At 38.4% G+C, this 23726-nt stretch overlaps 1 protein-coding gene across 2 annotated transcripts in view; it reads right to left on the minus strand.

Annotated features, from left to right (window-relative positions):
• Positions 1–23657, minus strand: part of GIT2 (GIT ArfGAP 2) — a 33011-nt gene extending 9354 nt beyond the window's left edge. The window contains exons 1-16 of one of the 2 annotated variants that reach the window (XM_082491680.1): positions 23522–23657; positions 18962–19095; positions 18336–18448; positions 17443–17548; positions 16993–17079; positions 16717–16847; positions 15501–15595; positions 14635–14680; positions 13022–13073; positions 10866–10938; positions 10414–10511; positions 9896–10007; positions 8748–8890; positions 7799–7948; positions 4330–4578; positions 2850–2939 (exon numbers count right to left, since the gene is read on the minus strand). In XM_082491680.1, the coding sequence (XP_082347806.1) occupies positions 2850–2939; positions 4330–4578; positions 7799–7948; positions 8748–8890; positions 9896–10007; positions 10414–10511; positions 10866–10938; positions 13022–13073; positions 14635–14680; positions 15501–15595; positions 16717–16847; positions 16993–17079; positions 17443–17548; positions 18336–18448; positions 18962–19095; positions 23522–23573 (1731 nt within the window). In that variant the 5' untranslated portion in view covers positions 23574–23657. The remainder of the gene's footprint in view (positions 1–2849; positions 2940–4329; positions 4579–7798; positions 7949–8747; positions 8891–9895; positions 10008–10413; positions 10512–10865; positions 10939–13021; positions 13074–14634; positions 14681–15500; positions 15596–16716; positions 16848–16992; positions 17080–17442; positions 17549–18335; positions 18449–18961; positions 19096–23521) is intronic. The other variant, XM_082491681.1, reaches the window with a different exon arrangement.
• Between the last annotated feature and the right edge of the window lie 69 nt (positions 23658–23726).

The following is a 23726-nucleotide window of genomic DNA, read 5'->3' on the forward strand; positions in this document are numbered from 1 at the left end:
GGAGAGCTAGGCTCCCTTCTCTAGCCTGGTTTAGCCTTCTTTGATAGTTTATGCTCAGGCAGTACATCATCCTGGAGGTTTATGCTATGAATACCTACTGTCAGGCTGATCTCTGCAGTTTGAAGCCCGAGGCATGCCCACCCTCAGCAAGGTCCCAGTATCACCACACATCCACCTACTCTAGTCTTAAAAATTGCCAAGCTCATCAGAAGTGCCTACTACAGCTCATCCTTTTGCAAGTACACCACGTCAGTGTCACTCTACATATAGATCAGCCTCTGCATCAGCTCCTGCCTTAGTCACAGACACTGCTCATTTGATAAGGTCCTTCACAATTTCTGTTGAAGAACCAGCCTTGGAGCTTTACAGAAACTCTGAAGTCAAGATGAGGGAATCTCACGTGTTAGACTGTAAGGGACACCTTCAATTTGCATCCCTCATCCATAGATAGGAAATAATACTTCTACCTCGAGGACAGACTGAAAATGTGACTAAGAATTGGTTTTCATTGGTTAAGATCCAGTACGTTTGTTAAGCACTCATCTAATGTCAAAACCAACAATTCTTCACTCTGAAGCACCTACAGTGGGAACCCTTTCTGTCCATTTTAAAGTTACGTTGCACAGAAGGAAAAAACAAGCATTTTTTGAATGCTAACCTCTTAAGATAGCTAGTAAGATCAACTGTAAAAACGACACATATTTTGAAGATATGAAACTATTATAAGTAGGGTCTGACCTTTCCCCTCTCCCAGATGGACAGAGGAGAACAATACAATAAGTGTCAAAGCTCTACACTATGGTCAGAAATACAAATGACAGCAATGAATCATAAGAATAGGATATTATGGAATCAGTAATATAGTACAGAATCAGTGTATAATAAAAATCAAAACCTCTGCAAGTTCCTAGTACCACTCAGTACTGACATCGGCTGCAGCCAAACTTAGATTTGCATTTGACCAAGCAGGACATTCCCTCGTAAGTTTTATCATCTAGCCCTACTTGCAAATCTATTTTCTCAACTGATATAGCCAAACACTATACAGTCAAAATAAAGTGGGGACACAAGAATTTAAAAAGAAGGTTCTTTACCCTGGCAGGAAGAGGCCAGAGTATGACCATTCAACATCTAAACACACAAACTTGCTTTCTGAAAAATTTAGTATTATATAGTAAAATTTGATTAGAGACTCTGCAATGCTTGCCTGAGAAAGAGAATGAGACGGTACTGATTTCATTCTATTAACACACAGAAAAAGCAGAGCAAAAAGACAGCACTTTTCTTGAAAGATCTTTTCACAATCAGTTAAGTATTACAAAGAAACAAGTATTTCTGTCTCCAGTTTACTCTTGTAAAGTCTTGTTTTAACACAGAAATAACCAAAGCCTAAATCTTGAACATGTGATACAACAAAATGGGTATAAGCTACTCATTATCTCCTAAGAAATGAGACATAAACATCTAAAAACGGCCCAAAGGACCTTGTATCAATATTTGCTTCAAAGTTAAAGAGGTTTAGTCAGAGCAAGACCTCGAAAGGTAGTAACTCATTCTGATGATGGGGGGTACTTTCTGCAAGCAGTGCAAGCTGGTAGCTCAGGCTGGTCAAAGAGCAGCGTAAAAGCTATGAGTTGTTCATCTTCAGCTTTCATTAGTCTGTGACACATTAAGATATACCTGCTCAGGGTTCTTTACTTCAGTCACAACCCCTTCACAGCCAAAACAGATGTTATTCTACAGCTCCAAATGCAATGTGCTTTTCCATTCCTTTGAATATGTAACTTGCAATTAGTTCAAGGATCCCAAATAAAACATAGGCTAAAAAGGAGCTGTCAAGGACAGACTATTCTGTCAAACAGTTTGCCTTGCTAAATGTGTCCTTTTGCAAGGTGGCATTTTATGCTCACTTCTAGCAAATGAATTTGAGTAAGACCAGATTTAAGTGTCCCCCTATACAAAAAGAGAACAGTGTTTAAGAAAAAAAGTTTAAGAAGCCGGACAAGGCTTCTTCAAATAGCTAACACCTCACATACAAGGCCACAGCAAAAGACAGTGTCTTTGGAATAACATAAGCTTACAGAATGCATTTTATGCTTCTTGGGAACACTGCGATTTTTTGCCTAGTCAGTACCATAGCTAACAAAAACCCTAAGAACAAAGTTTTGTAGATCCTGATGGAACACCATTATAAGCTTCCTTTACACACTCTCAGTGTCTCTAATCTTGTCCTGAAAGGAGTCTTGCTAAAAACAATTCCCATGCTTATTCAGTCTTTCGTCTACCGAGGTCAGCAGAAAGCAGGCTAGCTGATACTAAATGAGCAATATGAATGGCTATCTGTTTGAATGCTTAAAGAACTTACTTCAAACAAACTAATGAACATCTGTAAGATAAACGGTCAATAGTTCCAATTTGGATTGGTGCAAACCGGCAGCCCTCAAAGAAAGCAGGCTTTAAAGCTAGAGTGCGCTTCATATGCCTCATGCAGTGCATTTTAGTCAGTAGGAAGAGTTATATATTGGCTTATGAAATATCAGTGAATGCCTGTGAAATAACTTCCCAAACAGCAACCAACTTGTCTTCTGGCTGTTTTCAGTGTTATGCAGTTGAACAAGTGATCTGAAGTAACCGTGCGTGGTGTTAAATGCTAAAGATTTTAGCCATTGTGAAGTTAGAGAGGCAAGTATCCACAGCATGTGGCAGAAGAAACAGAAAGTGATGAAATACCACTTCATGCAAGCATGAAGGCTAGTCAGCATAGAAGGGGAGAAGGCAGAGGCATATAATGGCTTCTAGGGAGTTTGCCACCTCCTCCAGGTAAAAGACCAATTGGGAAGGTACTTAACCCTTCGTGTGCTTTCATCCCTTGACCAGGAAAGCGTGGAGGGGAAGGAAGGTAGAGATGAAGAGGAGGTCACAAACGCACTCCTCCCGATCTAAAAATGGGAAAGAGAAAAACACTCGGGAAAACCAAAAACAAAACACAAATAAATTCTTAACTGAAATAAAGGAACATTCATAAAACCATGGAGATGACATAAAGCAAGAATGATTTTGAGAATTTAGCTAAGTCTGAGTGGACTTAACTCCTTCAAAATACAATTGGCTTCATGTTAATTCTAATATTGATATTCCAGAGGTGCTAAATTCCACAGAGAATAAAATCCGTTCACCATAATACCAAATTAAGTAACTCCACATAACAAATCTATGCTTCAGAACCACTACTTCTATCCAAATTTCAATCCAAATGACCAAAGGACCTACACAAAGCACGGTCATGTTTTGCAAACATTGCCACATACAAAAGAACTCTGACATTTCCGGCTGCCAGAACTGCCTTTATATCAACATGCCAATATAATTTAAATGATCCAGATTTCAGAGTTGAAAGTTCTTATTAATTTAATTGAAGGCAGGGAAAACCCCAGCATACAAATTTCTGCGCTGATTAACTGGTGCACTCAACTGTCTTCTCTGGAATGCGCATGGAACATTTGCCCTCCCTCATGCCAGGCAAAAAACCCATTAACTTCCAAATATGTTTTAAAGGGCTTAATTGTTTATCTGGAAGGAAATACAAGATAGTGCTAACAATAGGGAAACGTATTTAAACAAATCCATAAATATTAAATACGTTCCTAAAAAATATGATCCCATATTGCTGCCCACAGGGAAATCTAAAAAGATGCAAAAAAAATTGAGTTTAATAAGCACTAGTGTGTGTTGGGTCACTTATCTAAAGTGTGAACACGTCAGTGCAGAAATGTTGTGGCTGATACAGAACTCCCTCTCCACTATTAGCACATCGTACAGGAAAGTACAAAACCAGAATTTGTTCAATAGATCTAAACCATCTTCAGCCTCCATTTCCAAACTCAGAGTAAGAAATTGGTGGCCTAATGAAAAAGTTAGCTTCAATTTTATTTTTGAAAGGTGGTTCTGAAGTTCCACAAATTGGCACATGCCTGTATGTCTCAAGAAAGAAATCTATGAACTTTACCTACCATCTTGGAATACTATTTTTCCCCCCTCCTGGTTTTCAAACAGCCACACATTGCTATTTGGCATATATATTGTGCTTAAAAGAAACAGCTGAGCAGAAGCCAAAAGCTCCAGTTTACATATTCCAGAATTGTTATAGCTTTTACTTTTCAAAACATTAAGCTCCTGCAGACATGTTAATACAGCAAACATTAACAATTCTTACAGTTCAAATTCACTCCGAAGCAGACAGTTGAGCAGCTCTGGTAAATGAGCACAGTTGGAATAGACAGAAAAGCTGAACGTAAGAAGAAATGCAGAAGCATCAGCAGTTTTACTTACATGTGGAGGGAAAGGCTGCAGTCTTGTTATGCTTTCTTCTGGGTATGTGACCTCTCCCATGGGGAGGTAGGGTTTCTGACCTGATCCAGTCTCATACATGGACATGGGTCTGCTACCCCGTGCAGATGGTCGCCGCTTTAAAGAAGAATTGTTGGTAGGGTCTGTGTATTCAGAACCAGTTTGGACCTGATATATATTGGTTGTGGCCTGTCTTCTGAGGTTGGTATTTTCACTCTGTAGCGTTTGAAGCTGAAAGAAACGTTTAGCAGTAGGACTTTGTTTTTCTAATAGCAAGCGTCAAAAGCAAACTGACTATACAATACACGCTTGTCAGCTTGTCTAGTAAATCCAGTTACTAGTAGCTGGAGTTTGAATTCTTTTTCAAAATCTACTTGACTTGCTTAGTATAAGCATAGAAACATCTATGTTCCAGATCTGGAAGTACTTATGTGCTGATTTTCAGCAGTCTTTGCTGGGATGCAAGCTAAATTAGATCTTAAAATTGGCTGTTGTAGTTAAAAACACACAATCCATTTCTTCCAGCCTGGCTCTACCAGCACATGAACCGTATAAGATAACAATGTTGTGGGGGTAAGGACTGTCAACAAAAGGTTTTCAAGCAAAGTGATCCATTTCAGTGGTCATTACAAGAGCTTAAAAGAGGACTTTAACATAAGGCCTATGAAATCTGAAAATGCCAAAACTACAGCACAGACACCAGAGGCAGCGCAAAGAAAACTAGAGCTTGCTCGGCAAAGCAAGAAGAGAGTTCAGCTTATGAAAATTAAGTATCAGCTACTGCTTTCTAAGAAGCCAACAAGAAATAATTTTAAAGCTTTTTATTATGTATTTGATGGATAGTAAAAATGAAACAATTCTGATTTTTTTTGTGGAGTTACCCAGAGTAAGTTTGCTATATTAACACATCATTAAGAAAAGATGTAAACAAAGTCAGTATCAGCAAATCTCTAACAGTGACTGAATATAATATTTCAAACAGCTGATGGCCTTTTAAACAGGAAATTGTATATTTACTACTTGCATTTACTTCGCATCATATGAACCTTCAAGAACATTATCTCTGTCAAAAATGTCCTATTTTGCCTAGAGCATTTCCCAGAACTCTAAATCGAATGCGCAGACTTCTATCAAGATAATTTATGCTTTTTCTCTCCACTTGCTGTGTGCTCTGTAGTAAGATGCATCAAGTCTTAAGATTTGAGGATCTGCCAGGAGCCAAACTACCTACACCTTTAGAGTTTGACATTAAAGGCAATTAAATAGGTCAACTTTATAGTCTCCTTCTTCCAAACTTCTTCCACATTTTATAAACATGCTTTTGGTGCAGTTTTAGCCAACAGCTAATGTAAACTCAGACCAAACTTTTAACCACCTATAAGCACCTAAAAAAATCCACAGGCATTAAAAAAAAAATGCCTTTTTTCCCACTAAAATACCCATTAAATTAATGGAACTATTTTCAATTTTATTTAGGAAGAATCTACTCTAAAGTGACATTCATCAAGTGTAGCTTTGCCTCTTCTTTAATTAGCATCTTTTGCTTAGTAATTGCCATGAAAGAGATTAGATACAGAGTTGGCTAACAAGGTGATACATAAAGTGGATAATTTTTTTTAGTTTGTGACCTTCTAAGCCCTTGCTTAGAAAATAACAAAAAAGATAGATTAAAAAAGAGACTCTTGAATGACATCTACTGCATTAGAATTGCTGAAGTAGAATAAATATAGTGGTGTCTTGCCACAAATAACTCAGTAGAGAACTCCCATACCATACTGAAGTTCCCAGTAGCTTTGTGCTAAAGCCAGCTGTTACCCCTTCCTCCCATCCCGCATCCTGCAATGACGCATGACTATATCCATTCTTCACCAATCCAGACCCACTAACCATGAAGTTAAAGAAGCCCCATAGCTACGTACATCATCAGGACATAAAATTAATGCAACTCATCTTCAAGGTGAGTGAGCCCTGGCTATGCCATCTTCCAGAACAGGTTCAACTGCAGCACAGCAACGATCTCTCTTCTGCTACACCACATAAATATACTAAAATCTCATTCATACACCCTAAAGATTATTTTTTTAACCCTAAATAGACTGTATTTCTTTAAAGAAACTGAATATAAGTGAAAAGTTAATTGGAACTGATGCGGAGAAATGCTTAACCAGTACAAGCTGTTGAAAGACCAAGGAAACACCCTGAGATCTCTTAAGTTCCTCTCAGTATTCACCATTCCAATACATCTGAAAGGCTGAACACAATTGTAACAGAAGGATGGCACTAAACAGACAAAGATATTTGAATCTGCTGAATCAGCTTGGCCCTAGACACTAAGAGCTCAACAGTTCTCACCGCTCTCCAAGGCATCAGCCTCTTTGCCCCAGAACAATGGAGAAACGAGCTCTCGGCACAGGTTCACCTCTGCAGAAGCACAGCTTGAGCAACTTTCTCTACAAGGAGACAGCTTTCTGCAGCACGTACTGTAAGTCTTGCAGTATTGTAATTATTTGGAAAGCAGGATTTTTAACAGTAGGTGAAGTAATTAATTTGAGCCGTGCTAGGCTAGCGTGACAGACAGGATAGTGAACTCAATACAGATATAAATTTTCCTTTACCCCACAAAAATCTCTATTTTCCAGAACAATGGCAAAGCATTCAACAAATTGTAGATTTGTTTATATAAGGATTAAAAAGTCTGGCTTTCAAACTGGGTTTTTGGAGCTTTAAATTCAGGATTTTAGCAAAAAATGTTCAGTTTCCTGTTTGTATAAGACTATCTATACATAGTAACTCATACTGTAAATGAGATACCTCTACCTTACCCTTATCTAGACAAAACTCACACTGAAGGTTTAAAGCAGTAATTGTGTTTACCACTATATCCTTTATGTGCTATTTCCCACAGATTCAAACGCAAGTAGACAAATAAATCTTGGCCTCCTGGTATACAAAAACTTTATACTGTATTGACACTTTTCAAATTATTTTCTACTGTCAAACTGTATTAGAATTTTAATTTGCCTTCATTCCACCTAGGCTTATTAATGGAAAAAAACACAACGTATTTACTTGAAAAGTTGGAAGTACATTATATATATATGTGCACACAGGTATAATGTGCGTTAGCGCTTACTTCCTCAGTGTTGAAAACTGCTTATCTTGAAGCAAGACATTAAAAATATACAAGACTTGCACAACTGTCTTGTCACTTGGAAAACTTGCATCAAAATGAACTAAGCAGATCATCATCACCTCCACCAAAAAATAACACATTCAAAGCATGTGCTGCACATGTACATTTATAGTCTCCTATCTGATTCCAAAGTAGCTCCATTTTAAAATAATTTTTTTCACTATCCTAATATTGGGTTATTGCATCTTCAGTTTCGGCAGTTTTATTCTAGTCAAAATACATCAAGAGATGAAAGGGTTACACTATTGTGCCTGTTACCTTTTTCTGCATGATTCTCAGCTCATCACTCAAGTTGATGTTCACTTTCATTAACTGCTGAATCTTTACCTCAGAAGCCACCAATGCATTTTTAACTTGCATATATTCTTGGGCTGTCACTGGTCCGTCTGACAAGTCTGAATCCAGGCTCTATAAACAGTAAGAGAACAACACTTACACCATTGAGAAACAGATTGCCAAAAGAAAACAAGACAATGAGATTTTGACAGCTTTTCATGTACTTACTTTAAAGGAATCATGGCTCAAATTAAGTTCAAATTAATAAGATCCACTCATTAAAATAATTTTAGTCCAATATGAAAGCAATTTGATGTCAATCAACTCTTAGCTCCTCTATGCACAAAAACATTTGTCTCAGAATTTGTGACACAATACTCTTTCATAGGGATTTTCTTTAAATATGCAATAAAGAACTGGAAAGTCATAAAAGACAGATTACTAATTATGCAGTGTGCATGTTACCAGGGCAGATTAAACTACAACTGCTGGGTTTACTGCCGCTATTTTTACCATTCTGCGTTATTTTCAGGAATGGTTTAAAACACTCAGTCACTACTGGTCTGCTGTAAATATTTCTTCAGTAGGAAGCGGTAAATGTTTGTGAAATACCATGGATTCACTGATTAAGAGTGTTTTAGTAGATCCAATTATTTCATCTGTGCAAACTAGATCTATATCTCCAGACATGCAGTGGAACACGTTACTTTTCTACAGGAGCATTTTATTTACAATAAAAATTCCTTAAGTCACAATGCTTAATTTTGTTAAAGTTCATAACTGAGGCGTGATTCTCAAATGAATGTGAAAATGAATTAAAATAGTATTTTTCTGTTCATTTATGCATGTTAAATCCCCTCACAAGGGGAAAGTCACTGCAGATTACATTTATGAATAAAATTTGGTGTGTGTATAAGTATTTCAAACTTACTTTCTGTCTGTTTGATTTAGCTGCATTTGTTTCAAGATCTGTATCTTCATCTGAAGCAACGCTGTCATAATCAGGCTGGTCATTATCTTGACTTTCACTACTATGCTGATTGCTGATTGATTTGAGTATCAGTTCCACATTTTCTGTAGATCAACATACACAATTTAGAAACATACTAGTAAGTTTGGAGAAGAAATGCAAGTGTGCACTTTAAAGTAATTTAAAAAAAATAAAATCAGAAAGGATTTTCAGAGACAATAGAAGGCATGCCATAATAAAGTATTATTTCAGTAGCCCAATTAAAAAAATACTAATTTAGATCCACCTAATAGGTATGGATTATTATTTTCCAAAATGTCAAGCTGTTTTATGGTTTTGTCTTTTCATTTCTTGTGAGTATTTAGCCAAGTTAAATAAGTGGGGAGAATCATGCTTTAGCAGCTTAATAAAATTCACATAAGGAAAAAAACCAAAACAAACCAGACTACACTGGACAAATGGATGTCAACATTCAAATGAAAAATATAGTCAAAAATTGAAAGTTAGAAAAGATCTTTTGTATTTTCCCTCAAAAGGGAGAAGTAGTGTTCAGATGTTGTTTCACACCATCATGGCTAGAACTATGGCTCTGTCTGGTTGTTGGCACAGATATTTGTAGTTGTTGATATTTATCATGCTCAAGAAATACAGAAAGTAAACATTTTTAAGGCAAATCAGCAATAAGCTGAAGAGCATCTAGATTACAGCAAAGTCATGCATGTATAGAGCAGCCAAGAAAGCCAACACCTAAAACAGTTAACCTAGCTGCCAATTAAAAGAAGTATCAATCTAAAACTGCACAGCAGTATTCTGGAAAATTTTACTAAGTTATCATAAAAAGATGTTCCTGAGTTGCACATATCCCGCTTGATTTAACTATATTACAAATACCAACCGTAATAGAAAAATCTCCTGTACTTGGGCATTATTTTGGTGGCCTAATGCATATTGTCAATAGCCTGCTATCCACATGATTTAGTTCTTAGCATTTATAAAAACAGTATAAAATTCTTTCTTCATTCATACCATACTTCTGAATGAGGCTATGGTATTGATTAATCTACTGAAGAATTGCACATAGAAGAGCCGACAACCAAAAGAATACTCACCTTTTGAACCAGTGAGAGGATTCCCCTGTTGTCTTCGTTTGGCATCGCTTAAAATATCTATAACTAGTGTAGCAAATTCATGGGCATTAAATCGAGCCAGTTTCTGCCTTCCCTAAATTACAGAATTATGCAGAAAAAGAAAGAAGTACATTGTGTATTACATGAACAGCAGAGTTCCCAGGTAAAACTAAGACTACAGCACCTACAGTGAATTGATTGTTCAATTGCATTTATTGCAAAAAGAGTGATTTAAATTATCCAGCTGCACACTCCGGGACAGTAGAAATGTGAAACTATTTTAACTTCTTTACAAGTAGATGTAATTCTTCTACAGTATTGAAGTACAGTAAAGCAACATTACTTAGAACTCCAGGGGAGGGGAAATGGGAAACTATTTTAATATCTTTACAAGTAGATGCAACTCTTCTACAGTAAATTAAGTACAGTAAAGCGACATTAGTTAGAAATCCAGGGCCATTAAATAAAAATAGTTTTACAGTATCAAGAAGACTGCATACCTGATTCCTGGTTGAGGAATATTCAGGATTTACGGGAAGAAAAGGGACCACTGTGGTCTCTGTCACAAGCGTACTATGATTCTGAGTAGCAAGCCAAACTGCTCAGGGAAGAGAAAAAAACAAAACAAAACAAAACAAAAAAACCAGAGGGAATAACCTTCCTGTACTATTTGACAATATTTCTTGTCAAAGAATAAAAGACCACAATTTCAAACACAAACACAATAAATTCAAAGGAAGGCTTTTTTCCCCAGAGGGTTCTCTACTTTGTAAAAACACAAGATTTTTTCAATTAACGTCACCTTCAGACAATGCAAGACAAAGAAACTACCATTATCAGTAATTACTGAATAGAAAAGTACTTTAAACAGAACATATACTTGCAGTAGCATCTTGTATGTAATCTAACAATTCAGATCTATTTTATTCACGTTCCAGAAAGCCTCATTCACCTGCATCTGTTTCCCTTCTGTCAACTTCATCATATACATCCATGGCAAGTTCTTCAAATAAGTGGTTGCTCAGCTAAGGGTAGAAGAGAATAATTACGGCTTGAAAAATCAATGAAACCTAGGAAGACCTCTATAACACAGAAAATATAAGAGCACAATTCTGCCCTCGCTTGGCTGTTTTTCAGCCTATATAATTGCTGTTTTCTCAGCCTGCATAGTAAAGTAATCCATTAAGCAGACACATACCACCACCCGATCGCTAGATACAGAGACAACAATACTGTTCTACACTTTTCCTTTACTGGTTAATGGATTATTTTTTTTTCTCTCCTACCTGATCATGAAAGGACCTTGTGTATTTGGGCTGAAGTAGACCTATTGTGGGAATTAGGTATCCAAATGCCACTGTAGATGTGGGCTTAACTGAACAGTGAAGGCTCACAAAATGCTTGCATGTTTCAAACTGTGTTCCTACAGTAGATGGTTCAAAAGAGATACTCGTGTTAGGAAGAAGAGAGCTGTTGGAAGATCAGACATGAAGTTAAGATGTCACAGGGCTTTGTGGATGTTTCACTCATTGATGTACAGTGCCTTAACATTAGTAATGGGTACCAGACTTAATAACTAACTGACAGTATAAGCAAGCCCAAATAGATGGTTGATCTTCCATCTGTGGGAGAAGCTGTACTAAAAATGGTGAAAAACCGAACGCTTTTCCTATGGTTTAGCTTTGTTTACAGGAAAAACAGACCCGCTTTTTCCAGAGCTTGAGTCCTAAATGCTTTACCAAAAAGCAGCTGCCATCATTCTTGAACCCAGATAAAGCCAGTATATTTACTTGTGTACCGGGTCTGGCTGGGATGGAACTAACTTTCTTAACAAGAGCCTGCATGATGCTTGCCATGCTTTGGATTTGTGGCTAAAACAACGTTGGTAACACTAGCTTGTTTTGGCTACTGCCAAACAGCGCTTGCACAACATCAAGGCATTCTCTTTTTTCCCCTAACTCTGAACATCCCACCACCCAACAGCAAGTAGGCTCAGGGTGGGCATGAAGCTGGGACAAGACACAGCCAGCACAGCTGATGAGAACCTGCCAAAGGGATATTCCATACCATACCATGGCATGTTCAGCAATAAAAGCTGGGGTGGAGCAAGAAGCAGTTTCGTTTTGGGCTGCCAAGGTGGCTGTTCAGAGTAGCTGGGCAGCAGTCTGCCTGTGGGAGATGTTCAGCTATTTCGTTTGCTTCTCTTGGTTTTCTTCTCTTCCTTCGCGTACTAAACTGCCTTTATCTCAACCTATGAGTTTTCTTGCTTTTGCTCTTCCTGTGCTCTCCCCAGTCCTGCTGTGTTGGTGCTGGTCAGGGTCAACCCACCACAACTTGCAAAAATACAATGCAGGAATCCCTCTATTTCTAGCTAGCGATGCATTTAAAGTAGCCACTAACAGCATGTTAACAGCAGAAAGCCAGTTCTAAAGTGGGATTCGTATTTGGTTTCTATCAATTACTATTTGAATACCAGTTCTATGCAGGCTGGCTTGCTTAGCTGGATTTTTATGACCACAAGCATTACCTTTAGAGAAAAATGGACACTGTTGAATAGAATAATATCACCAGGATTGTTCTTTCCCCAGCTGCAAAATTTTTACCCTTTGATACCATTTGCTTCAGCTAAAAGCTTTAAGTAGAGGGAAAACATATCCCCACTCTAATTTTTACAAGGATTTGGTCACTATCACTTTAGTGAAACTAGTGAACTGGCATTACTATCAACTAGTTAGCTGACAGTAATACACTGTTCTGGCTTTCCAGAAAGTTAAAGGTAAGTAGTAACATTTAACGTACAGATTTATATAAAATAGATGACAGCAAGACAAACGACAAAGTTTAAGGTTCCGTACTGGGGAGACAGAGCTAGAGATACTACCCCAAACAAGACCAACACATATTTGTTCTGTCACGGATTTGTCATCATCTCTGCTCCTCCATTTCTGCCTATTTTCATGTTTTTTTTCCAGACTTCTAACTTGCTACAGAATTGACATTTATTTATGCAGGAATTAATAGCAGCTGAAACCAGCTTGAAAGATGAAGCACAGAGTTTGCCAGGTCCAGACAAAGATGTGTCACACATCACACTGAAGTTTTACTTACAGACTGAAGCTTCTTCTTAGCTGCTTTTGCAAGTTCTGATAAATCTAGACTGCTATGAAAACAGAAAGTGATCATTACATCTACAGCATTTAATGGCTTGTTTAAACACAAATTCTACATTTCAATAATTCAATGATTAAAATGTCACTTTCCTTCATCTTTCAGTATTTTTTAAAATTTTTTAACACATTCATCTTACCAATATTGCTAATATACCAATTAGTACATTCTTAAGGTTTAAATTTAAGATCACTCATTAGAAAACCTTAAGAATCCCCCAAATCCTTTGCAATATAAATACCCACATTTGCATAGCTCAAGAAGTAGTCAAGTCACAGTGCAACAAAACGCCTTCTGTAAGGAATCTGAACAATATGATCATTCTGACCAAAACTTGTGTCCACATAAAACACACAGGACTTATTCCACTGGACTCTGCAGGAAGCAGGTGACCACCAGGCTGGCAAATGGCTACAGCCATAGGGCCGTGCTTAAAATTATTCTGTGCTGATCAGTAAATAATCTCTTCTACTAGTTTCCAGCCTTGAATATGAGGCACAAGATAAAAATTGTGCTGTTCAACAGAATTTATCATAAAAGCCACAGATCAGGAAGCTGACAAAATTTTGAGTCCATGTTTATATCACCCAAGGCAAGACTCCCCTGACCTACAAGGCTGGAAAGGCTCAAATAAAAGCTCTGTATGATTAATTGACATCACACACAGTTAGTGTGGGCAATCACTTAGACAAGGCGGGGGGGGAAGACCAGCGGAGGACATCAGGCAGAGGTGAGACAGTCAGGCTGAACCGCAGGCTCTGCACCCTGAGCAGCATCTTTGAGTAATTTTATCTGCGTGTCAACTTCCTTCTCTTTGTAATGAGGCAAATGATACTTACTCTGCTCTGCAAAATACTTTGCACTGAAAACACACAGTACTTTATCAATAGCTACACATAGAATCTCTAGAAAAATTACAGATGTTAACACTAAGCATTTTACCAGCTATTACATAGTTTCTCTCTATAATTTTTATTTTATTACAAGTCTTTCATAGAAATTTTGCAAGCAATAAGTTGAACAACAGTTTACTTACAGCCGTCTTATTTCCAATTGCACAGCAATAAAAGAAAAATAGGTACTTACAATTAATACTTGGTATGTTTTATACATATATGCTTTCATTGATCATAACCAAAAGTTAAAAGCACTCAAATGGATCAAAAGGATAAATATTTTCAGGAAAAAAAAATGCAGCCATCTTGCAAGCATTAGTTTCAAAATGCTGTATCAGGGAACTACCCCAATCGGTCCTTACATTATTTACAAAATCTGTTTCCGAGGAATCCCCGTGTGTGTTCCCTTAATATAATTGTCTCACCTTCCCCCTGCATTTTAAGAAATACAGTACATGTCTATAATTTTATGATTTTGCTTAAATGCCAATATTTTTTCTAGGAAAAAAAAAAAAGCTTCCAAGATTGATAGAGGCAGACATTAAAAGGTTACAATGACAACAAGCTTAAAAGTTGTTTCAGAAAAGAAAGGAAACTTTATTATTATGGTGTTTTTATTTTGATGTTTTCAGACATGCCATGGAATCAGCATCTTACCTGTCTGCCATCTGAGGTATAACAAAGTGCTGTCCATTTTTATGCTCTAGAGTTGAAAACAAATTGCACTTTAATAGGCTATTACCAGACTATAGTTTTTAACGTTGTCAGGCTATACAGCTGGTATTGTTTTACTAAAAGACACAGTAATGAGAAACCCAAGATGATATGCAACAGGCAAACACAGAATAATTTATCTTGCATGTAATTACTCAATTTCCAATTATAGGAAACTAGCAAGTCTTAAAAAAAGGTTCCTACCACAATTTCCCAGTGTTATCAAAGATTCTAATTAAGGCTTATCAAGTGTATTAAAATTCCATTAAAAAAAAAGTTCTTACATAAGTGCCTTTATGGCACCTAATGGCTAAAAATTTTTGAGTGTGCTTGTGTTCAAAAGGTACCCACCTAATTGAATACTCTCCTGCTTTTGCATTTCAATGAGAAGAAACTACTTAGAAGAGTTTCTACAGTATCTCCTGCACACTATTCAACATTCACAAAATTTGTATTTTCCCTGCAATTCACTCGAAGTTAAACAGTACTCTTCTGATCTTGTATGTCAGTTTCTCCACTTTCAGGTGTATTCCACTCATAGAACACATATTTGTGGAAAAACAGAAAGGAACTTAATTTTTAATTTAGGTATACTTAAAATCCTGCAGTTTTATATGAATTTTAAATGCATTATCACTAATCTTCCATCTTACACTTTCTTTAGTTCTTCCTGTGTAATTTATATAAAGTTAGAATATTTGAAATGCATATAAAGTGCAGTAACACTGACACACACATTATATACCATAGTTTGAAATGTTCTATAATTAATACTGAAAGATCGCAGAGTGTAGTTTTTTTCTGCTTACCTGGTTTCCTGCCACAGAGATAGAAAGCTAACCTGTCTGTGAGTTCATACTGAATTTCCACCAGACGCTCTGCCAGTTCATGATGCCCACCTTGTCTGGTTTACACACACACAAAGATTACATTAGTTAGTCATTTTGAGACATACAAAAAATTAAAAAATGGTCAAGAGAAATAAATTTAGTACAAGCCACTGTTCAACGCTGTGCACGTTTGAGTTTATCAACACAGCACAGAGTCACAGCAGGATTTTCAACAATACGTTCCAGTGGGCAAAAAACCTATAGATAAACTTTTATGAACTTCCTAAAATGAGACAGTGAAAACTCTGAAAACCTTTGCCTACTGATTTGCTGTAGAAAAAAAGACAGATTATGTAGGCTATTTTGAATACATTACTTAGTTTTCTAGACAGTTGCAGCAAGCTCACCCGACTTCACATTTGATTAATAGCATCGAGAAATAGAAATATTCTGGCATATTGTGTTCTGCAACCAAGTGAACTTATTCAGTCTTCAGATTCCACATATGGCCTCAATTGAAAAGCAACCAGAGCAATGAGGATGTTTTATTTACACAAATGTGTAGCTTCTGGTTGATCAGTAATGTCCAATTTTGCATATAAACACAAAAAATCTTCAATGGTGTGCTGCAAGTCTTGCAACGCCTCATTACTGCCCAACGGATCAGCAGGGAGATTCATGTTTAATTTAATCTTTCTTGACATGAATGTTGTCTGCCCTCGGGAAGCCTAGAGCCTTTCTAAAGGTAGGCTTTCCTGAGGGTGCAATTCTGCGACTGGATGCACCTAACAGTTCACTGCCACTAAAAAGCCTGGTTCCACCCCCTGCTCCCTGACCCATCTGTGCAGTCCAGCCCTCTCCTACAGCAATTCCCTAGTTAATCCACTGAACTTGCAGAAACTCTTGTCCTTAGATCACTTTTCTGTGAGCTGCTAGATTGGCACAGCCTGTTTCATTGGGATCACACCTGCTGTCTCAAGCATCCAGGATAATACAGGCTACGAAATGATGAAAATGCTTATTTATATTCTTTATGCATTTGTTCTTTCTGGAAAAAGTATTTATTAGAATTTAATAATCAAACTATTTTCAGGACAGAAACATATCTAAGCAGGTTCATCATGTGATTTATGAACATCAGCTAATATATAAGAGCATCACATATACGAGCATCACACATGTCAGAGCCTTCTACCTTGCATAGTCAACTGGAGTTTTTCCATTGGAATCTTGCGTGCCAGGATCAGCACCATAAACCGCTAATAATTCTGCTTGTAAAATCTGTCCTGCCTTAGCAGCAACGTGGAGCGGGGTGTTTCCTTTCTCCTACAAGTTATTAAGAAAAATATCTACTTAATCGAGAGGTCCGAGTGGAAGATCAAAATATAATATGTACCAGCTGAAATAGGTATAAATATTACAAACTGTAAGAATGGATTGTATATCAAAATAACAAAAAAAGTGTTCATACAGGATGGAAGAAGTTGGCTTGAGCTCCTAAGGAGAGTAATCGCAAACACGTCTCCAGATTCCCTGTCCTTACACTGGAATGGAGTTGCTGAAAAAGAAGCAGAATTGTACTTAATACAGCGGGAATAACTGATTCAGCATTTGTTTTTTCAGCCATGCTTTTAGAAATGGGTATGCAAGAATTCTTGCTACAACTGTTTCGCCTAAACATTTTGCTCCAAGTTAACCTAAACTGATGCCTCTCAACCTTCCACATCTCCATTATCGACATACATGACAAAAAAAAAAAGTGGCTTTGAGTTGAAGTCAAGCTGTGTTTGTTTACGTAGTAGCGCTGAAGAACAGCAATAGTTATCTCAAGTTAAAAGCAACTAATTAATTCAGTCAGATTTCACTATTACATTAGACAGAAGTTGTAGCTTCTGCAGACTGCCAGAAAAAACATACTAACCTTACTAAGATCTTTGGCAGTAACACTGTCATCTTCACGGCACGGCAAGCGGTGAACAAATGCTAACATTTGATATTTAGCTCTAATGAATTCTGCTTTATTGGGACTGTAAAGAGAAACCCAAGCAACAGAAGGGAAAAAAAATAAATATTAGTGCTTTCACAATAATACAGATGCTCTAGAAAAAGGAAAATTCACAAGTGAAGATTGCATTAGATCTTTGCTTGCTACTAGTAGCAAAGTTAGACACAGAAAAGTATTTTCATTCAACTTTTCATCAAACAACCCAGTGCAGATTGTCTAGCTATACAGAGCATACTTTTGTTACAAACTTCAAAATGTTTGCAGACTGTAGGATGTATTGTATATTTCTTTGAAGTAAACGTTGAACTTATAATTATGCCAACTTAAGATCTATACTTACTATACGCAGTTATTTACATTTCAAAATTAAACACCATATTCAGTAACAGAAATCCTCTCTCAAATTTTTTAATTGATCAACCAAACTCAATCTCATTAGCAGCACCGAGTTAACTGAAGCACATGGCATGAGAATTAGAAGCTTTTTGATTCAAGTACTAGTAAGGGTCCTCACTATTCAAAAGCCAGAGGTCAGGAATCAATAGTTCAGAGAATTCAAGCAATGTATTTCCATTTTTGCAAGAAACTGTAGAAATTTAATCATTGTGAATTAAAAAAAAAAAACAACAAACAAAACAAAACAAAAAAAAACCCAAACCAAAAAACCCGAACAAATAACTAGTTTACTCCTGTTCTCTTCCAGCAACAGAATATACACAGGTTCCCATGGATACCTTGCTGCCTCTGTCACTGCTGAATAAAATAATCACACCTCTACAAAAATAAAAATTCTGTGATTTTCCACTTACTGCACTTTATCCTGTGGGCTAGCTTTGCGCCTTCCACTCATAACAGAGGCAGGGTCCAGCAACGAATGTTCCCATATGGAGTTAGCACCATTATTATACAGTGTTTCAACCATCTGAAATCCAAAATGTATACAAACAGGTAGTAAAGAAATTTTGCAGCTAGCTGCACAGACTGACTAATCAAATAGCTATAATTATTTTCAAGCGGAGAGCAAGTCAACAGAGATTCATACTCTGTGTGGCAGCACCCAGAACCTACTGGGATATCAGAACCAGGCACATGTCTAGGAGGCTATTATATGAAATGTAATAGGAACCCCCTTAAAATTCCCTACTCTTCCCAAGAGCAGCTCTACTGAAAACAGAGGCTTGAAAATTTAGGTTGAAGCAGATGCATTGCAGAAGTCTGAAAGAAAAGTTGAAGGTGACCTTCCAAAACAAAGGTATCAAATTAAAAAGGCATAGACCATGGCAAAACGAGAGAAATAAAAGACTACCTTAGAAAAAGAAAGCTTAAAAGGTCCAACCCCTCTCAAACAAAAGTTTAGCGCTTTAAATTCCATTAAAAAAGGTTAAAAAAAAATATATATAGTTTTAACGAAGTAAGACACAGTTTTACTTTTTACCTGCAGCAGTGTTGGAGGCCATGGTGTATGCTTGAGATGTCTCACTTGAGAGATATGACGCCCCAAACTTCGATGAACACTACAGCACTCGTCACAGATCAGAATCCCCCTGTTTATAGATGCCCAACAAGGATCTGAAAAAGAATACATTAATTACAACACAGAAAGCAATGTGACCTTACATTTAAAGCAAAGAGTCTAAAATGAAGAGCCCTGCCTTCTAACCTTAGCTTTACAGCTAAGCCATTATATGAGCTTGTAAATGTTAGAATCCTGCCGGGTCTCTAGATGCTAGGGAAATAACAGCCCTTGCACTTACTGTGGATGTAGGAGTCCTAGGACAGCAAGGAGAAAAAAGCCCCACTGTTTGCAGTTCTGTCTATGAAAATAGAATACTTTCCTTTGTAAGTGTAACAGGACACTAAATTTATTACCTTCTTTCAGGGCTTACACATCATTTAGTGGAGTCCTACAGAAATATTTCTAACACTAGTACCTACCCAGTCTTTTGAAAAACTCAGAAGTCTATAAATAAAAAGTGGTAACAGTAGTCATGCTTTTTCACATACTGCTTGGTCTTCAATTCTATATTATTACAATGTTTTTTAATTTCCACATTAAATAATAAAGACACTCAAGTGTGTCACAGTAAAAAAAAAAAAAAAACAGAGCAAGATACATACGTGTCAAGTTATGGGCTCAGTAAAATCAAATACTGTCAAGCAAATTAACTTCACCTCTGAACAGATCCAAATTGAAACCATCTAATAAGCAAACCAGAAAGTCAACTGATGGAAGGTAGACATAGTAAATAACATACTAGCTATTATGTAGCTTCAAACATCAAAAAATATAAAACCGAGTAGGAATGTTACATCAGATTGAAACTGAATATATGCACAACGGGACGTTAAACTGAAATCCCTCTGCAGCTCTTAGCTCAGTCTTCAGAAGAAACTCCAGTTTTCTGTTAGTGACAAGACACTCAACATGCCAAGAACTCTGCGTTAACTGAGTAGCAAGACAGATCTTCATATCTAGTGCATCCCAGGAGAAAGAAAAAGGAATTCAAGACCTCTTCTGTTTTGGAAAATTCTTCTTAATTTCAAATTCAGAGGTGAGTTTGAGGCTAAATGAGAGAGTACAACACAAACCCAGTATCTGATGAGAGATCTTCTGCATCCTGTCAGAATACATCTAAGCCATTGTGCATCATAAAAAAGTCTTCTCTGACCCATGCAATAGATTTACTGAATCCCTGAAACATGAGATCTGATCATAGTTGTGGTTTTTAAGCAGAGTCGATGTTGTGTGTGTGCTGAAGGCAATGTAGGCAAACCTGTTCAAACCACGGACCATGAGGGATGGGAAGATCTATTCACAGATGATAACTATCAGAGCCCAGAGCCAAATTAAAGCATATGTTTTAGAAAAAAAAACCCAACCCAACCCTAACCTAATTTAAAAAACAAATTAATAACAAGCACGCAACCTCCTTATTAAATCATTCCATTATTTTAACAACTTTCACTTCTAAGAAGGAAGAAAAATAACAACGAAATGAGATGCATTAGCACTAACCTAGCAACCCAAGACTGGAGGCAGCCTTCCAGGTTAATGAGTCTAGTCCCTTTTCATTACAGACAACCTTATCACACATTCATTCATAAACTAATAGGATTCTTCTGAAAGCCATTACCTTTCTCGTTTCAATCACTAGCTACAGCTGTTTGTGAACCTCAGTGTTCTGACAGTCATCATGGTTTGTTTTGCTTTTTTCTTTACACCCATCTCAATACCTAACTTAACTGGCCCCAAACAGCAGCCCTTTAGCCATGATAAAGTCAGTTGCTGTTTATTTGGTCATTTCATATGAGAAATGTGGCTTGAAAATTCTTCTGAAGAAAAAAAATCTGTATATTCTACCTAAAAGAAATCACATTGATGAAAGAGTCTGTGTTTATGTAGAATCTGTCAAAAACTGGCACCATTGGAAATGTGGATGCTGTGTTGCAAAAAAAAAAAAAAAAAAAAGATTACAATAAAGTAAAAAAAAAAAAAAAGACAACAGACAGATTTGGCAAGGGAACTGACAAGTTCAGCATAGTGGGCCAAGAGAACGCTCTTTGCTCCTACCAAGCGTTGGGGAGGCCAGAGAGATGACCAACAGCAGCTCAGGCCCCAGTTCAGAAACGCAAATGACAGGGAACAGAGCAGATTCAACAGTGTGTATGGTGGATAGTGGACTGATCAAAAAGTGGTGAGAAGTTAAGCACTGCAACCTGTTTTCTGAGTCACACGGGTTTAACTAAAGAAGTTTTTTTTAATAGTACTATTTATTTGTTCTCGAGTAACAGGTGGGGATGGGAAAGGGAGAAGGAATACAGTGTTAGACAGTTTGAAGATACTGTGAGGTTATGGGAAAATTGGTATTTCAGGTTTAAATTTAATTAAGTGCCTGTGCTGGAATTTATTTGAATCGTTTTTAAAAGAGATCCAGTTATGGACATAACCAAAATATGCTTAAGCTGACAGCAAAATACAACAAGGGAGAAGCTTGAAAACAGATTTAACCTATCTCTCCGAGTGATTCAAAACAGGAAGTGTGTGATGAAGACAAGCCTGAACTGTGTGAACAGTGAACTCCTGCCTGAGAATAGGAAGTGTACCAGAAAAGTATGTGTAAAATCACCTCATGTAAAAGGAAACTATTCATACTTTGCCATAGAAACAAAACCTATATTCATGAAGTTCAAGGGGCACGTACTAATTACCCCAGCAGACAGGAATCCTGCACTTTGCTACACCAGATCTGGGTGAAAAGGCTGCAGCCCCCCTAGGTCTCCCAACAGAACTGCACACATCGCAGCTCCCAACACCCTGCTGACAAATTCTCTCTGGTTTAAGTAAAAGAGGAGTTTGATTTTTTTATTTAAGAAAGGATTAAGTTAAGATTTCTTTATATATATGGATAAGCCAGCAAATTTCTTCACCAAGATCAAGTAAATATCTGACAATGCTATAATGTCACAACACAACCAAATAAAAGGCTGGCTTACAAGATTACCCGAATAGCAATTCTGACACATTGCACGCTCCTGACAAGCTTAACGAATACAAACACAGTAAAACAACTTTATCTCAGAGTCATAACACCATTGATGTTTAAAAGCATAGATATGCTACCTTGTATGAGATACAGACAACTGCCTACAATGAGATATGCAAGCTCTACGTATTGTGAAAACAAAATTCTGTGAAGACAGAAGTAACAAAAGTAACTCCCTGGGAGTTAACTTGGATTTTTTATTATTTTACTTTTTTTAACAGAAGTCCAATTTTACACATCACACCTTCTGGCCATTCAAATGTTATCAGTATTAGAGTGTTTTAATTCATTTCAGTATGTACACAAGTAATTATATTGGAAGAATCAGCACAGAACACAAACAACAAAAACTACTTAACTCTGAGAAGGAAAGACAACAAATATACACCAGTTGCTAAAAAAAAAAAATAACCCACAACCGAAACTGGACAGTTTTAAATATAAGAACAGCAAAACTACAGATGGTCAGGAAAGGAGATGCAACTGACCTCTGAAAACAACATTTGTTTCAATAAGCTCCCGAATTTATCTGCAGGATAAGACGGGCAATGTGCATGTCAACACAGAACACAGGTTGCTCACTGAGCATTTCCAATCGGAGCCTATTGGACACTTCGGAACATCCTTTCTTTGGAAGTCTGGGACACCTACACTCAGCCCAGGCTGTGCTGCAAGTCACGCACTTAACAAGTCTAAATTCTACTTTTCCCCTGACCTTCAGAACAAGGGTTGTCTCCAAAACTATCTTCATCTTCACAAGTCCCCCAACACAGCCACTGTCCCTTTCGGTGACACAACCTACGCCCTCGTCCCACCTTCTACCTCCGTGACTGGAACACTTCTTTACACAATGCCTTCCTTCTCTCGAAGCCGAGAGGGTCCGGATTTGGGCACAACCACAGCGTTGTCCACGGGCCCGTTCCCCGACGGGCTGGACCTGGACCCGGCCCCAGAGCTGAGAGGGGCCGAGACGGGGCCAACAGCCGGACGACCGCCTTTCAACCTACCGTGACAGCAAACTGAAGGGAGGGCTGAGCGTACCGACAACGGCTCCTTCAGGAAAAAGGCCCGATACGGACAAAAACGTGTCCAAACCCGGCCAAAGCGGCTCCCCGCCGCCGAGGGGCCGCTACGAGGTGGTGACACCCCCGGAACAGAGCGCCGGGAGCGCCGCCTTCCCCCGGGACGCGGCCCCGCGCTCCCCCCGCCCCGGGTACCGGGCAGACGGGGTGGTCCCGTTGACAGGAGCTGCTCCACCCTACCCCGGGCCCAGCGGAGCCCCCGCGCTTCCCGCCCCTCAGGGCCACCACCTGCTCGCGCCCCCTCAGCGCCTGAGGGGAAAGGGGGGTGGGGGGGGGGGTGGGGGGAAGCGCCGCTGCCCGGTCTGAGGAGCGGGGGATGGGCTCGCCCGGGCGCTGAGGTGCCTTCGCCGCGCCGCCGGCGATGCCTACCCTGAGCGCTGCAGTCGGCGCAGACCTCGCTGCTCCTCAGGCGCTTCGACATGGTGCGCGGCGGCGGCGGGAGCGGGCGCTTCCTGCCGCGCTAACGGGTCCCCGCCGCCAGCCCCCGCCAGGCGGCCCGGCCGAGGCGCCAGCGCGCATGCGCACGGCAGCGCCGCCCGCTCCGCCGCCGGCGCTATTCACCAAGCTGCCTGCA

Source organism: Vanellus vanellus, assembly GCF_965231255.1.
Source record: "Vanellus vanellus genome assembly, chromosome: 16".
NCBI classification, from domain to species: domain Eukaryota; kingdom Metazoa; phylum Chordata; class Aves; order Charadriiformes; family Charadriidae; genus Vanellus; species Vanellus vanellus.